The sequence below is a fragment of the Scylla paramamosain genome, chromosome 8 (assembly GCF_035594125.1).
Source record: "Scylla paramamosain isolate STU-SP2022 chromosome 8, ASM3559412v1, whole genome shotgun sequence".
NCBI classification, from domain to species: Eukaryota; Metazoa; Arthropoda; class Malacostraca; order Decapoda; family Portunidae; genus Scylla; species Scylla paramamosain.
Window position 1 is genome coordinate 19121771 of NC_087158.1, and position 17780 is coordinate 19139550.

General features: G+C 37.1%; 1 protein-coding gene across 7 annotated transcripts in view; it reads left to right on the forward strand.

Annotated features, from left to right (window-relative positions):
• The first annotated feature begins 5385 nt into the window (after positions 1-5385).
• Positions 5386-17780, forward strand: part of LOC135102925 (chromosome partition protein Smc-like) — a 42496-nt gene continuing 30101 nt past the window's right edge. The window contains exons 1-3 of one of the 7 annotated variants that reach the window (XM_064008600.1): positions 6139-6285; positions 6393-6516; positions 15612-16127. In XM_064008600.1, the coding sequence (XP_063864670.1) occupies positions 15690-16127 (438 nt within the window). In that variant the 5' untranslated portion in view covers positions 6139-6285; positions 6393-6516; positions 15612-15689. Of the gene's footprint in view, positions 5547-6116; positions 6286-6392; positions 6517-15611; positions 16128-17780 lie in introns of those variants that run through there. The other 6 variants (XM_064008597.1, XM_064008601.1, XM_064008598.1 and 3 more) reach the window with 6 other exon arrangements.

Here is a 17780-nt window from a genome sequence, read left to right on the forward strand (position 1 = left end):
TGCAGTCTAATGCTTGCACAAGTATTACATTGTTGCAGGCTACACATGTGCATTTGGTTTAGCTTGTTTGTCAGGGAGCAACCACCTGTTGTTGGTGTCATAAGAATTGGTGGTAGGTATAAGTCAGGATTAAAGTAATACCTATATCATGATGTGCACATGCATTTTTGATCACTCATGGAATGCTTGTTAATAGATGTAAAAATTCAAAGTAGTTACTTCATTCCTCATGTGTGAAATATATAAGGTTATTGGAAAGTGTGAATGGCTGTATGTATGAAGATCATTTGTTGTATAGCTTTACTTAAGTAAGTTATTAATGTAGAGCTGATGCACTTTATATGGCCTCACTGGCAAGGATCAAGCATAGTCAAACAGCAAAGATGTGTTGCAGTATACATAGACTTGTCTGGTGCATTCTGTAATTCATCTAGCCTTAGTTACTTTGAACCTTGACTCATAGTGTATCTGTATATGCTGTCACGTTGGTTTTATATTTTCACAGCTGCCGGGGCTTTAAGAAATTAAGGGCCTAGTATTATTGTAACATATAATGATTTCCCAATTAACCATGCATGAAATGTATGGCTTTTTGCGGATTTATAAATCAACCAAGAACAACTGAAATAAAAGTTTGTGGTCACAAGATGGAGTGTTTGGTTGGATATACAAGGGAATTAGGACTTTTCTGTTACATTAATAGGTATTGGGCTTCTATAGTTGTGGCAAGTGATTCCTGTGTTGGTTTCTTGTAGATCACTCACAGAACATTAAACACATATTGAATGAAGTTACCTAAAATATTCATTGAATGGAAAAATTGTTTTCTTTAATTGACTAAATCACTTAATGTAGAAACTATAAGGTGAAGCCACTCCTGAACACATTTCTTTAGACTTAATCATGAAGCCTTCCTGCTTTTGAAATTAATGATTCGAACTGTACCATATTGTTTGAATGCATGATGTAATTTTTTCATCCACCAAAAATGGAGAAAGCTTTAGAGAATGGGAGTAATAATGAACATTTAAATGAGAAGTCAAGTTCTTTGGATTCTGTGTGTAGTTGTAATTCAAATTGTATCAGATGTTACCATTGTGATAAATATAAACAATACTTCTAGATTTGTAGTTGTCTGTTAAAATATTTATGAAGCAGCAGTGAATAGCTTTCATCTAGTCTTAAAAACATTGGAAAAGAAACCATTAACATAAGAATCTCAAAATGTGTTCACACCATTTCATTCCCGTAATAGTTTTACGGTATTCTAAAAAAAAACAGTTGAAAGAACAATATTCCATGGACTCCTGCCTGGCTAGTCTGAAATGGAGAAATTTTTGGGCAGATATTATATGACTTGAATTTTTGTAAGAATACTGTATGCCTTTTCAGTGTTAACTGTTTGGTTAATTCATTGTCTCTCTAAATCTAAATTTTTGGGCAGATATTATATGACTTGAATTTTTGTAAGAATACTGTATGCATTTTCAGTGTTAACTTTGGTTAATTCATTGTTTCTCAAAATTTGCTATAATGTGCCTCTCAGATTGTGATTTGTGAAATCTTATGTTAAGCAAACCTTTGAAATTCCAAACACCTCACATACTATATGTTATGAAATTTTCCCTTAAGCAAACCTTTGAATTTCTTTGAACTTGGCAGGAAATTCATCCGTGATTCATAGTTTTTGACTGCATCCAGAAGAAAATCTTCACCACAGGTATCATCAGTTCTTTAATATTAAGTATAGAAAAGTTACTCTTGGACTGATATTAATATTCCCTACTCAGAAGTTGTTACAATTTCAATAGCATTTTATTGAAGTTGTCTTTCCTATCATAGGTATTAGCACCTGCCTTTTAGCTCAGTCTCACCCTGTAGGTAAATGTCTGTCATTTTTGCCAGTAGAGTTTTATAAATTAAAACATTTCTTGGACATTCCATTCAGACATTTGTTTGGTTTACTTCATGATGTAGGTTATTGCTTCCTGGCTCACTACAGGAACTTATACATGCTGCTCCTTTGCTGACCAAAGTACTATTATAATACTTTGTCATATCTTTGTCACAGCAGAGACATTTTGTAGCTTTGGTAATTTTCCATGGGGTGATTGTTTATTTTATTTTTTATTCTTTTTAAAAACAGGTGATGCAGAAGCTTGTACTCTTGAAAGGATAAAGGATCAATTGAAAATTGTTAATTGTATTGTTAACTCTATTGTATGGTTATTGTAGAATAGGTAGGGCAGTATGTTGTACATTTTTTTTCTCCCCCCCACTACAGCTCGCCTTTTCCTGCATGTGCAAGGCAGTATTCTTATATACATCTTGCATAGTCAAGCATACCCACTTACTCACGTGGTTAGTTTTTACTCTGGCTCTGTCTAACATATATTAGTTTTCAAGTGGTAGTAAACTTGCCACATCCAACCATGAATCACTATTGCCAGCACAAACTTTGGTTTGTAACAGTATCCTTAAAGTCACATTTTATTATTTTTGATCATTGCAGAACAGTTCATAATATTATTATAAGAAATATTTGAAGTATGCTGGATTGTCTGAAGTGAGAGAAGGAATGGGAATTGTAGACCAATACCATAGTTATTGACCCTCCCAGATTGTAGGAATTTGGAAGTGGCCATTATTTGGTATAATTGTTGACTGTGAACATACCTCTAGGGAAAGCCAAGGAAACATATTTTGTTTTATATGTATGAACTTATATATATTATCTTAATATGCTGCTATTACTTTTCCTGTGTGTGTGTGTGTGTGTGTGTGTGTGTGTGTGTGTGTGTACAGATGTTTTCAAAAGTTCTTTAGATTTTGGAAATTGGATTTATCAGTGGTTTCAATTAATAACTGCCATTATTTTATACTTGTATCATGATAATTTTTGTGGGTTCTGTGATCTCTTTCATTGATTCTTTAATCAGAGTCATCAGATTCACTTAACATAGTGCTGGTGATTAAAGATCAAAACATTAATGTGATTGATGAATATCTTTAATATTCATTTCAGAATGTTTTAACTAACAAATTCTGTTAAGAAGTGGAGCTCATGGGCATTGTTTTATAGAGGAACATGAATATTCATAAACCCATCAATTATAAATGTCCTTAAATTATTGTTTGTATGACCATTATCTTACAAGGCTTTTTTGAAATTATTATTATTATTATTATTATTATTATTATTATTATTATTATTATTATTATTATTATTATTATTATTATTACTATTATTTTTTATATTTTTTATTTATTTATTTATTTATTTATTTTTTTTTTTTCGAGTTTAGTGTAATAATTTTGTTCACCAAAAATTGTCATGTCTAGCAATTTTCTCATTGTTTTTGCTTACCATGTACCAACTTATAATGCATTTGCTGTCACTATTTTAAAGATTTTACTTTAACTTAAGTTTGGTTTCTATAAAACAATTCTATAAATTGCAGTTGCCTCCAGAATTTTTATGTATTGCATCTTGGAGCTTTGACATCATTCATGTGAGAGAGAGAGAGAGAGAGAGAGAGAGAGAGAGAGAGAGAGAGAGAGGAAAAGTGTATGCCTGTGTTTACACACTGTAAGTAACACATCTGATCTTGACATTGAAAAGTTAAATGTTTCATTTGTTTCCTTGGGAATTTCTCTAAAGGTTGTCATGTGTTCCATATTGAAATTAATATAAGTGAATGGTAAATAAATGTGTATATTGAGTGTTCTATTTTATTGATCATTTCTTATATTCAGTGCGCAGTGGTATAGCACTGCGCGCTTAGCTTATAAGTAAAATATCTAGGGGTCTTATACCTATACAGAGTATTTGAAGCCATTTTGTTTTCCAAAGTTGCCCCATTATTTTGAAATAGCAGATATGAATGAAACAAGCATTGTGGTATTGTAATGATAAATTTCTTATTGACTGGCACTTTCCCTCCTTCACTTAGATTGAAATTATTATTATTATTATTTCTATTTTATTTATTTTTTATTTATTTATCTTTTTTTTTACATCTTGGGTATCTGGTAGTTTCTTCACTTATGATTCATCCATGTTGTTCCTCGAAACCTCTCCGTGAAGACTTTTTTTTTTTTCCCCACTTTGTTCTGAGATTTTTTCTTTAATTTAATTCATTATTTCTGTGGTATGGTGTACTGTATACTCCACACTTTTTTGGTCATAAACCTTCTAAACCTTGATATGATTCAGCATGCTATCATGCTGTACATGTTAGAAAGGTGGCCAACAAATAGTACCTGACCCTTCCATTTGCTGAAACTCGTGTAATTTAGATTTCTGTCCAGAATCGAGCCAAAATTTCTTCAAACTAGCTATAAACCTCTCCCATTAATAGAATGTAAAAGTCTTTCCAGATCTAACTTTCCTATGACTTGATACACCTAACCAAAATATTTCCATCTTTTTCTTCATCTCCATTATCAACTTGATGGCACCACTGCCATTTCATCCATCTTTTAATCCGTACTGTGCTCGAAGCTTTGCTGAAATCTCAACTACGATTCAGGCCTTGTTCCTCCCTCTCTATCCTCCAACTGTCTCACCCTTTCTATTAAGATTCTTCGTAATGATATTTTCCTTGCCCTTGCTGGGTTTAACCCTCATAACGCTTGTGGACCTGATGGGGTTCACTCTACTATTCTCTGTGACTGTACCTCTGTGCTTGCCGGTTCAAATTTTTCCAGTTATGTCTGTCAACGTCATCTTTCTTACCCATTGGACATATGCCTACATTCAGCTTATCCTTAATTAAAAAAAAAAAAAAGAGTGACTCATCTAATCCTCCACACCATCGACCTGCTGCTTTGATTCTCTCTAATGTATGAAGTATGCTGTGCGAAGAAGAGCCACTAAACTTGTACTAGGTATCAGCAGATATGAATATCAAGAACGTGTCAAGTCACTGCTGAAACTGTTCTCACAGCACTACAGGAGGGGGAATGATATGATAGAAGTTTTTAAGATACTGCATAGACTTGTGAGGATTGAGAATGATTTTTTTTTCAAGACCTAAACAAAGGGCACAGTCTAAGTTAAAGAAAAAAAAAAAAAAGATAGGCAGATTGGATTTTTTCATATCAAGTTGTCAACGATTGGAATTCGCTACCTGAGGAAGATGAGTTGGCTGCAAATGTTGAGAATTTTAAGATCGGATAATCACTGGAAAGAAAATATTTATGACCTGCCACATTATATTTCTGAAGCCACTGTCAATGATAAATACGTCCAGCTACATATAAAACGTTCCTGGAATACAGGCAGGCCCACCGAGAGGGGTGAGAGGGTCTGCACCGGCAGACTCCGGGGGGGGGGGGGTTGTCACAAGTACGCGGGAGAAGAAGGTGAAGAAGAGAGAGAGAGAGAGAGAGAGAGAGAGAGAGAGAGAGAGAGAGAGAGAGAGCTGTACTCTACACAAGGGAGGGGGGGGGGGGGGGCTAAACAATTCCTGCACCAGCACATCTCAGTTCTCTGGACGGCACTGCATACAGGCAACAAGTGAATTCGGTATGAAGGTATGAAGGTATATGTATAGTAGAGGCAGAGGTGAGGGGGGAGGGGTGGATCTATACATACTACTCTCTTAAACAGGCTGGATTCGAAAATGTTTTCTCTTGTCAAGTCCTCTCTTCTAACAAATTGTTTTCAACGTCTGTTTTTACTACAAGGTTGCATCTCTTGCTATCTTCTATCACTTTTTTATGCAAACTGTACTTACAGTAATCTCTAGAATTACCCGCCTGCTTCTACATTTGCTCCAGCCTATAACTTTAAATTTTCAAGAGTGAATTTACAATAATTCTATTCCAGGTAATTTAATGTGACTTGACTTCGAATTGTCCTTAAAAAAAAAAAAAGTAGTGTGTGTGTGTGTGTGTGTGTGTGTGTGTGTGTGTGTGTGTGTATATATATATATATATATATATATATATATATATATATATATATATATATATATATATATATATATATATATATATATATATATATATATATATATATATATATATATATATATATATATATATATATATATATATATATATATTGTGTGTGTGCTACAAGAAGGTGCATTACTTGATGTCGGGTTTCTATTTTGAATGCCACGGTAGCTAGACGAGCAGCAAGGATTCTGTATAAGGATTCAAACTGACAAGCAGTCAGCTTTCTTGTCTGCGAATAAAACTCGTGGCGCAGGCTCGCAGGGTAGATTACGGAGACAGCCTGTCATGGAATCTGAGCCTGAGTTCAAAACTATTGATGTAAGTAATGATACCTTATTTTTAAGAGTTGATGTAGTAATTTAGTGTGATGTACATAAGAATATATGAAATTCACATAAAGACAGTCTTATTCTGTGCCCTGCCAGCATTACGTACAGTCACGTTCATAAGTTGTGTCGTTCGTCGCCATGATTCGTAACCCAGGTTTGAAGGTTTGAACAACGCTAAGTCACCAGGAGAGGAGTTGGAAGTGCCAGCGAAGGGGAGAGGGTAAGGCAGCGTTACTGCCACACTGTGGCAGCTTAAGTTCTAGTAGCTTCATTTAGGAGCTGGTCCTTTGATTCCTGCAGGAACCGTACTAAACACGCAGGAATACCGATATAAGCAGCCTGTTTTGTTTGTGTCCGTCACTTTCAGTTTGTATCGTACTGAATGTGTAATAATACTTTTTTTGAGTGTGTACATTGCAAACATGAATGGGACCAACACCAATCCCTGGGGAACACCTCTGATGATTTTTTATCATGATTTCTGTCTTTTATGACTATCCTCACTTTTCCTATTAGTAAAAAAAAATCTATGACTGTTCTCATTTCTTTGTTAGTAAGAAAGTCTATGCCCACATTTCTGTCAGTGATAATCCAAGAAAATCTTGCATGCACCTTATAAGCCCTCCTTTCATTCATCCGATGTTCTCAATCTTCCAAGTTAATCGTTCGTAGAGTATTTTGTCAAAAGTTTTCATTGTCATTTAATTAAGACTTTAATTAAGGTACCAACCATCTCTTTCTTGTATTATATGAATTGCTCTTTAATAAAATTCGTCATGCATCATCTTCTCTGAATCCAAATTGTTTGTTAGTCAAAATTTCGCTATTTTCCAGAGTTTTCATCCTCTCAAGTATAAAAAACAGCGATACATTATGACTCACAAGTTTTTGCCACAAAATGTGTTTAAGGAGAGTGGCCTGTAGTTTAGTGGTTCTACTTTGGGCACTAGCGTCAACGTGGGGTCCACTGCTGGGTGGGCGTCGTCCTGCAGGTCTGAGTTGCCACTTGTGTATTTTCCTCGCATTGTTACCAGGTCACTACTACTACGACGCTCTCTCTCTCTCTCTCTCTCTCTCTCTCTCTCTCTCATCACGGACCACATATCGACAATAATGAGAGAAAGAGAGCAGTATCCTCGCTTGACCTGGTAACACTGCAAGGAAAATAAACAAGTGGCAATTCAGACCTGCCATATGCTGCCCAGCCAGCCGGGGACCCAACGTCGACACTGGTGCCCTTATTTGTATCTTCCCTTTTTGTACTGGCACAATGTTAGCTTGTATCCAATCTCCGAGGACTTTGCTTTCTCTCAGTGAGCACGTCATTATACAGTGTTATTACACAATGAAATTGTTGTATTCTTCCAGTACTAGGTTGCATATACCATCAGGTCTGGGCTTTTCCTACATCCACGCCTTCCATTATCTTGTGTTACTGTGACTCCAAACGTTCCATGTTTGCAATTAACCTCTCGTGACTATCTAAATCCCTTTCACTTGTGAAAACAGTAATTTGTTTACAATAGGACCAAACTGCATTTCGAATATAAAACTATGATATTCGTTATTGTTTTTTTTCTTTGTTATAGACAATTTTGTGCATAAAAGGCATTGGAAATAATTCGTTTTGCCTCCTTCCCTCATCCCCCAACAATCATGGAGACTTGTCAGGAAGTGGGGCTTATTTATTTATTCATTTTTTTTTTTTTTTTAATGTAAGAGGGACGCTGGCCAAGCGCAAAAATCCAATAAAAAAAAAAAAAAAAAAAAAAAAAGCCCACTCAGATGCCAGTCCCCGAATAGGGTCCGAAGTGGTAGTAAATAATTGAAGGGTAAGTTTCTTGAAGGAGTTCAGTTGTAGGAAGGTGGAAATACAGAAGCAGGCAGGAAGTTCCTGAGTTTACCAGAGAAAGGGATAAATAACTGAGAGTACTGGTTAACTCTTGCATTAGTGAGGAGGACATAATAGGGGTGAAAGAAAGGCAAGGCCACAGGAGGATGGGAGGCATACAGTTAGCAAGATCAGAAGAGCAGTTAGGATGAAAATAGTGGTAGAAGATAGCAAGAGATGCAACACTGCGGTGATGAGAAAGAGGCTGAAGACAGTCGGTTAGAAGAGAGGAATTGAGACGAAATACTTTTGATTTCACTCTCTAAAAGAGCGGTATGAGTGGAATCCCCCAGACATATGAAGCATACTCCATACATGGATGGATATGGCCCTTGTACAGAGTTAGCAGCTGGGGGGGAAGTGAGAAAAACTGGCAGTGCGGTCTCAGAATGTCTAACTTCATAGAAGCTCTTTTAGCTAAAGATGAGATGTGAAGTTTCCAGTTTAGATTATCAAAAAAGGCTAGACCGAGGATGTTCAGTGGAGAGTGTAGATAACTGTTTTATTTACATTGAGGCTTTTTAACGGGATCACATTTACCTTATATCAAAGATTTAATTAGTCTTACAGTCTCCAAATATATGAAAATAAAATAAATATTTAAATAAATTATAAATTAGTAATAAATGGCAGCTTTTGCTGTCTTTCAATATTTGAAATGAAGTAACTTTATTCTATAATTGAATTATGGTACTGCAACTAAAGGAATAATGAATTAAAAATTTTGTTCGAAAACTGATTTGTTTGAAAAGGAGGTGTTTGGTAACTGAGGTTCCAATATATATATATATATATATATATATATATATATATATATATATATATATATATATATATATATATATATATATATATATATATACACACACACACACACACACACATGCACAAGGTGTAACATTATTTTCTGCAGATATTGCCAGAGATGAAAGTATACATTGTTTTAAGGTGGAAATGTTCTATGCACATATGTGTTTTGAGGTGTTGTTTAGCCATGGCATGAAATTCAAGTGTGACCTGGCAACAGATATAACAGCCAGGCAGGGCGGGTAACCATGGTGGAGGAACACCATTTCCATACACGCCACATTACTTTAAGTTGTGTAATACAATTTAAATGTATTCATTGGAGAGAAACTATGTGATCTGACTAACAATCAGCTGATTTACTGCTAGCCTCGTTGCTTTCCACTCCCTGCCTGGGCAGTCATGGTGCCACACAGTCTATTATTTTACTTATCGTTTATCACATCCATACTATCATTGTGTAATGTTTATCGGTAATCGGTAATGGTACGTTGTTGTTACTCGTCTTGTCATGGGATACTATAAAGCTCCAAAACTTGTAGAAATTATGACTGAATTATTCACAATTTTAGATTCCCACCTTAGATACCCACCCAGCCTGGCTGTTATATCTGTCATCAGGCCACACTTAAATTTCATTCCTCGGCTAAACCGCCTCAAAATGCATATGCGCTTAGAACATTTTTCTCTTAGAATAATCTGTACTTTAATCTATGGCAATATCTGAAGAAATTCATGTTACACCCAGCATACCAAACCAAACAGGATGTATACCAAACAAATTTTTCCTATAAGAAATAAAGGGAAAATAATTAATTCATTCCCATGAAAAAAATCCTATTGTTATTGGTATTTTATACAGTACATTGATAGGGTTGTATAAAATAATTTAAACATTGCTTAAAACTAAAATACATACTGTATTTGATGGCATATAAGACACACTGGCATATAAGACTCACGGGCATATTAGACGCACCCACATTTCAGCAGGGCATATTCAAGAAGAAAAGTTTTTATGTATTTAAGAATGTAATGTTTAAAGCAAGCTAGCGGTACAGCTGAACAAAAAGCAAGCAATCACAACAGTAAAAATATCCTACATGATTGCAGTAATAAAACAGAGTTAGTAGCCGAGTCACAGAGGCAGGCGAAGAAAGCAGCCAAGCTGCCGAGATGTCAACACACTTGGCACATCACTGAACAGGCCATGTTTTCATTTTCAACATTTCCTTACATCATATTATGGTTGAAAAATGACATGGCACCCTTGCCTATAATACAATGGTGTAAATCTATGAATGTACAAGTGAAAAAAAAAAAAAAAATCAAAATTAAATCTACAGGAGGTGACATAAAATGCAGGGTGATTTTTTAGAGCCATTTTGATTTTATTTTTATTTTTATTTTTTGGTTTTATGTAGGAGGGACACTGGCCAAGGGCAACAAATATCTAATAAAAAAATGCCCACTGAAATGCCAGTCCCATAAAAAGGTCCAAAGCGGTAGTCACAAATTGAAGGATAAGTGTCTTGAACCTTCCTCTTGAAGGGAATTCCAAAGTTTATCAGAGAAAGGGATGAATGATTGAGAATACTGGTTAACTCTCGCATTAGAGAGGTACACAGAATAGGGGTGAGAGAAAGAAGAAAGTCTCGTGCAGTGAGGCCGCGGAAGGAGGGGAGGCATGCAGTTAGCAAGATCAGAAGAGCAGTTAGCATGAAAATAGCGGTAGAAGACAGATAGAGATGCAACACTGCGGCGATGGGAGAGAGGCTGAGGAGGAGAGGAGAGGAGTTGATGAGATGAAAAGCTTTTGATTTCACCCAGTCTAGAAGAGCAGTATGAGTGGAACCCATCCCCTCCCAGACAAGTGAAGCATACTCCATACATGGATGTCTCAGAACACCCAACTTAATAGAAGCTGTTTTAGCTAGAGATGAGATGTGAAGTTTCCAGTTCAAATTATAAGTAAAGGCCAGACCGAGGATGTTCAGTGTAGAAGAGGGGGACAGTTGAGTGTCACTGAAGAAGAGGGGGTAGTTGTCTGGAAGGTTATGTTGAGTTGATAGATGGAGGAATTGAATTTTTTGAGGCATTGAACAATACCATGTTTGCTCTGCCCCAATCAGAAATTTTAAAAAGATCAGAAGTCAAGCTTTCTGTGGCTTTCCTGCATGAAATGTTTACTTCCTGAAGGGTTGGATGTCTATGAAAAGATGAGGAAAAGTGCAGGGTGGTATCATCAACGTAGGAGTGGATAGGACAGATAGGGTTTAGATCATTAATGAATAATAAGAAGACAGTGGGTGACAAGACAGAACTCTGAGGAACACTACTGTTAATAGATTTAGGAGAACAGTGACCGTCTACCACAGCAGCAATAGAACAGTCAGAAAGGAAACTTGAGATGAAGTTACGGAGAGAAGGATAAAAGCCATAGGAGGGTAGTTTGGAAATCAAAGCTTTGTGCCAGACTCTATCAAAAGCTTTTGATATGTCCAAGGCAACAGCAAAAGTTTCACCAAAATCTTTAAAAGAGGATGACCAAGACTCAGTAAGGAAAGTCAGAAGATCAACAGTAGAGCGGCCTTGACGGAACTCATACTGGTGATCAGATAGAAGGTTGTGAAGTGATAGATGTTTAAGAATCTTCCTGTTGAGGATAGATTAAAAAACTTTAGATAGGCAGGAAATTAAAGCAATAGGACAGTAGTTTGAGGGATTAGAACGGTCACCCTTTTTAGGAATAGGCTGAATGTAGTCAAACTTCCAGCAAGAAGGAAAGGTAGATGTTGACAGACAGAGCTAAAAGAGTTTGACTAGGCAAGGTGCAAGCATGGATGCACAGTTTCGGAGAACAATGGGAGGGACCCCATCAGGTCCATAAGACTTCCGAGGGTTTGGGCCAGTAACGGCATGGAAAACATCATTGTGAAGAATTTTAACAGGTAGCATGAAGTAGTCAGAGGATGGAGGAGAGGGAGGAAGAAGGTAGAGTCCAAGGTAGAGTTTTTAGGAAAGGTCTGAGTGAAGAGTTCAGCTTTAGAAATAGATGTGATAGCAGTGGTGCAATCTGGTTGAAATAAAGGAGGGAAAGAAGAAGAAGCAAAGTTATTGGAGATATTTTTGGCTAGATGCTAGAAGTCATGAGGGGAGTTAGATCTTGAAAGATTTTGACACTTTCTGTTAATGAAGGAGTTTTTGGCTAGTTGGAGAACAGACTTGGCATGGTTCTGGGCAGAAATATAAAGTGCATAAGATTCTGGTGATGCAAAGCTTAAGTACCTTTTGTGGGCCACCTCTCTATCATGAATAGCATGAGAACAAGCTGTGTTAAAACAAGGTTTGGAAGGTTTAGGTCAAGAAAAAGAATGAGGAATGTACGTCTCCATGCCAGACACTATCACCTCTGTTATGCGCTCAGCATACAAAGATGGGTCTCTGACATGGAAGCAGTAGTCATTCCAAGGAAAATCAACAAAATACCTTCTCAGGTCCCCCAAACTAGCAGAGGCAAAGTGCCAGAGGCATCTTTGCATAGGGGGATCCTGAGGAGGGATTGGAGTGACAGGACAAGATACAGATATGAGATTGTGTTCGGAGGAGCCCAATGGAGAAGAGAGGGTGACAGCATGAGCAGAAGGATTAGAGGTCAGGAAAAGGTCAAGAATGTTGGGTGTATCTTCAAGATGGTCAAGAATATGAGTAGGATGTTGCACCAATTGCTCTAGGTCGTGGAGGATAGCACAGTTGAAAGCTAGTTTACCAAGATGGTCAGTGAAGGGAGAGGAAAGCCAAAGCTGGTGGTGAACGTTGAAGTCTCCAAGAATGGAGATCTCTGCAAAAGGGAAGAGGGTCAGAATGTGCTCCACTTTGGAAGTTAAGTAGTCAAAGAATTTCTTATAGTCAGAGGAGTTAGGTGAGAGGTATACAGCACAGATAAATTTAGTTTGAGAATGACTCTGTAGTCATAGCCAGATGGTGGAAAACTCTGAAGATTTAAGAGCGTGGGCACAAGAGCAGGTTAGGTCATTGCGCACATAAACGCAACATCCAGCTTTGGATTGAAAATGAGGATAGAGAAAGTAGGAGGGAACAGTAAAGGGGCTACTGTCAGTTGCCTCAGACACCTGAGTTTCAGTGAGGAAAAGAAGATTAGGTTTAGAAGAGGAGAGGTGGTGTTCTACAGATTGAAAATTAGATCTTAGACCGCGAATGTTGCAGAAGTTAATGAAGAAAAAGTTGAGGGGAGTCTATGTCATGACTCATTTTGTTCCATACAAGTTCTAGCACGTGAGTCATATTCCAAACAAAGGTCATATACCAAGCAAATTTTTTCATGTCCAAACAGGACATTTACCAAGTTGGACTAATTCCAAAGTGGACGTATACTGAGGTACCACTCTACACACACACACACACACACACACACACACACACACACACACACACACACACACACACACACACACACACACACACACACACACACACACACATATAACAAACATGATACAACCTAAATTGGAATACACAGCAGTAGTTTGGGCTCCACATAGAAAAAAAAAAAGATATATGGAAGCTGGAAAGAATACAGATGATATTGACAAAGTTGATACCAGAATTGAAAGACTTAAGCTATGAAGAAAGACTTGAAGAGATGGGATAACCAGCACTGCAAGAGAGAAGAAAAAGAGGAGACCTGATAACAATGTACAAATTAGTAAACAATATAGAAAGAATAGACAAAAATGACTTGGTACTACAGATGGAGGAGGGAGAGAGACAGACAAGGTGGCATGGGAAGAAAATAAAGAAGAGTGGATATTCAAGCAACATCAAGAAATACAGCTTTCTGTATAGAATTATTGAAATCTAGAATGATTTGAAGGAAGAGGTGGTTGTGGCATACAGTGTAAACATGTTTAAAGAGAAACTGGATAAATATGGTTATGGGGACAGGACAAAATGAGCTTTGGCTCATGCCCTGTATGATACAACTAGGTAAACACACACACACACACACACACACACACACACACACACACACACACACACACACACACACACACACACACATATATATATATATATATGGATGTAATCCTCAGACATTTTGACTACCCAGTTCTTACAGGTTATTTTCTTGTTTTTAAAGTGACTGATAAATTATAATTAATAAAGTAAGCTGTAATGCAGCAGGAAGTAGGTAATATAAAGACTCCAGACCAAGCATTACTGTAATCGTGGCAATAATGCAAGGTGTGCTTGACCTGTTTATCAGTGACCCACCTTATTACCTGCTGAGGTTTATGGTCCCACTGGGCATTAATGCTGGCCAGGTGGCTCCCTTTCCCATGTCTCAGGTGAGGGGCTGGATGTTTGTAGTCCAGATGTTCCAAAGCACCATGAGATGACTAATATCATCCTAAGAGTCCATGCACAAGTTTACAAGACTGTATACTTTTCACTCAGCATTGTCTTTTCATCAAGTGTAATGGACTATGAGTAACTTTTGTGTTCAAATGATGAGACATTTAGTACAGACATTGATGGAATGGTTTTCATGTACTCAAAGCAAATAGTTTGTGTGTTAGCAAAGAAACAATGAAGGACTGTAAAGTGCATGCTTTCCACTGAAAGCAGCCATCCAGAACGTTGATCCCCTGACGTGCTCCACCCAGGAGGAGAGGCTTGTATCTCTAATGCTCAAGAGTAGAATATAGTGGAAAGACTTATGTCATGGACCACAAGTTGTCTTCTATAGCTAAGACAGTTCTGGAACCATCTGAATGCTGGACCACAAATCCCATACACCAATAGCTTCTGTAATGAAATAATGAGAATTGGTATGAAAAGCTTAAGTCATCACAAAAAAGTTAGTTGGTATATTAATTGTCTGAATCTATGTAAATACTTTTGAGTGTGTGGTGAAGTACTAGTTGAGTGGATTGATTTGGTAGTAACCCCACATGGGGGTGTCAGTGAGGAATGCTGAGTAAGATATATGGCTGATCTTTTTACAAAATTTGTTTAAAGATCTTGCTGAAACTTGATAGGTAGCATTGCTCTCAGTCTATAGCTAAACCACCTATTTTATAGATTGGTATTAGGCAACCTGTAAGTGCTCGGGTATTCAAAGAATGAAGACATTTCATCAGTGGTGATAATGTATTCTCCTGAGTTGTTAATGAAACCAATTTTCAAAGTAATGCTCAGTCTGAGAAGAATGTGTGCAGACAGTAAAAGATGATAATATGGCTGTTGTTTTTCATGTAACTGATAATCTGCAACTTTACTCAAGCAATGTCCAATCTATGGATGAATTGCCAATTTGGGATAGTTATAAATATTTTCCTACAGACAGCTGAGAAAGTTTTCTGAGAACAGGGAATAGCTATCCAGTACATAACACTTGTTAACTTCCACTGTACACATTCACAGTCATTATCATCACTACATTACAAAATACACATGCAGTTATCACCATCTCCATGTGATTGAATACACATGCTCATCTTTGTCAACACATGATGAAATACATGATTGCAACATGATCACCACCACCAGAAGGTTATGGTTATGAGACATGAATATTGGCTTATTTATTTCAGGAAGCTGTGAAGAAACTGTGTGTTGAAGCTGTGAAAGTAGAAGAGGAGCTGAAGGAAGCAGAAGCTGAAGCTTCATTGATGAAGAGCAGTTTAGCAACAGCCAAACAGCAAAATCAGAAACTTAAGGACAAGTTAGGTTATTTGGAAAGTCAGAAGACCAAAGTTGATAATGACTTTCAAACATCAGGAGAAGATATTATTTGCTTGGTGCAGAAACTTGAAACCCTTACCACATGTTTGGCAACCTTTCAGATAGAGAAAAATATTCTCAAAAACTGTTCAATAAATCGAGAAAATATCAAGGAAATTGTGGTGCAAAGAATGAAAGACTGGAAATTAGCAATAGACAGTGAGTGTGGGATTACTTCTGAGGAAAAAACACTCACAGATGCTCAGCAGAAAGTTACTTCACTCAGATACAAACGTGATGCTCTTCTGAGCATTCCAGAGAAAGTATCTTTCCTTCAAAAAAGTTTAGATGATTGCATGAAAAACAAAAGATTTCTGAAAAGAGAGGTCTGTATTGAATAGCAAATATATACACAAGAGGAATTTTCTCATAATTTGTGAGACAACATGAAATTCATATCTTAACTCATGCCTGTTTCTTGAAATTCTTGATGCACTTCATGAACATTTAGAGTTCTCCATTTCATTTTCATTCACTTATTCTCACCATGACCTGAAAGCTGCTTTTGATTAGAATCTTTATTTACAGTACTTTTTGGTTAAAATTTTCTTAGGAGGTAAGCTTTATTGAAAAGTATCTTCAAAACATTTAGAAAAACATCCTTTAACCAGGATGTAAGGTGTCTATCTTATTTTTTTAGAAGTAGTGTCTTAGAAATGTGCCAAAGGAGACAGACTTCATGAAGACTGACATTAAATCATAGAATCGGTTGTAGTTGTAGTCCACAAGTCTGGGTTGTAGACTGCCTTGTGATAAACACTTTTAAGTGTCAAGTCTTATCACATGAAAGGATAGGTGATTGTCTGCTATGTAATGTATTGATTTCAGTCAATACAGAACACTGTTGAAATAGTCTTCATCTCATCAAGGCTGCTCTACTGGTGATCTGGCTTTCCTTACTGAGTCTTGGTCATCCCCTTTTAGAGATTTCAGTGAAACTTTTGCTGTTGCCTTAGACATATCAAAAGCTTTTGATAGGGTCTGGCACAAAGCTTTGATTTCCAAACTACTCTCCTATGGCTTCTATCCTTCTCTCTATAACTTCATCTCAAGTTTTCTTTCTGACTGTTCTATTGCTGCTGTGGTAAACGGTCACTGTTCTCCTAAATCTCTTAACAGTGGTGTTCCTCAGGGTTCTGTCCTGTCACCCACTCTCTTTCCATTGTTCATCATTGATCTTCTAAACCAAACTTCTTGTCCTATCCACTCCTATGCTGATGATACCACCCTGAACTTTCCCATGTCTTTGTTCAATGCCACAAAAACTCAATTCCTCCATCTATCAACTCGACACAGCCTTCCAGACAACTATCCCCTCTTCTTCAGTGACACTCAACTGTCCCCCTCTTCTACACTGAACACCTTTGGTCTGCCCTTTTCTTATAATCTAAACTGGAAACTTCACATCTCATCTCTACTTAAAACAGTTTCTATGAAGTTAGATGTTCTGAGACGTATCCACCAATTTTTCTCACCCATCCAGCTGCTAACTCTGTACAAGGGCCTTATCTGTCCATGTATGGAGTATGCTTCACATGTCTGGGAGGGTTCCACTCATACCACTCTTTTAGACAAGGTAGAATCAAAATCTTTTCGTCTCATCAGCTACTCTCCTCTAACTGACTGTCTTCAGCCTCTTTCTCATTGCTGCAATGTTGCATCTCTAGCTATCTTATACTGGTATTTTCATGCTAACTGTTCTTCTGATCTTGCTAACTGCATGCCTTCCCTCCTCCCACAGCCTTGCTGCACAAGACTTTCTTCTTTCACTCCTATTCTTTGCACCTCTCTAATGCAAGAGTTAACCAGTATTCTCAATCATTCATCCCTTTCTCTGGTAAACACTGGAACTCCCTGCCTACTTCTGTATTTCCACCTTCCTATGACTTGAGCTCCTTCAAGAGAGAGGTATCAAGACACTTATCCTTCAGTTTTTGACTAACGCTCTGGACCCTATTTGGGGACTGGCATCTGTGGGC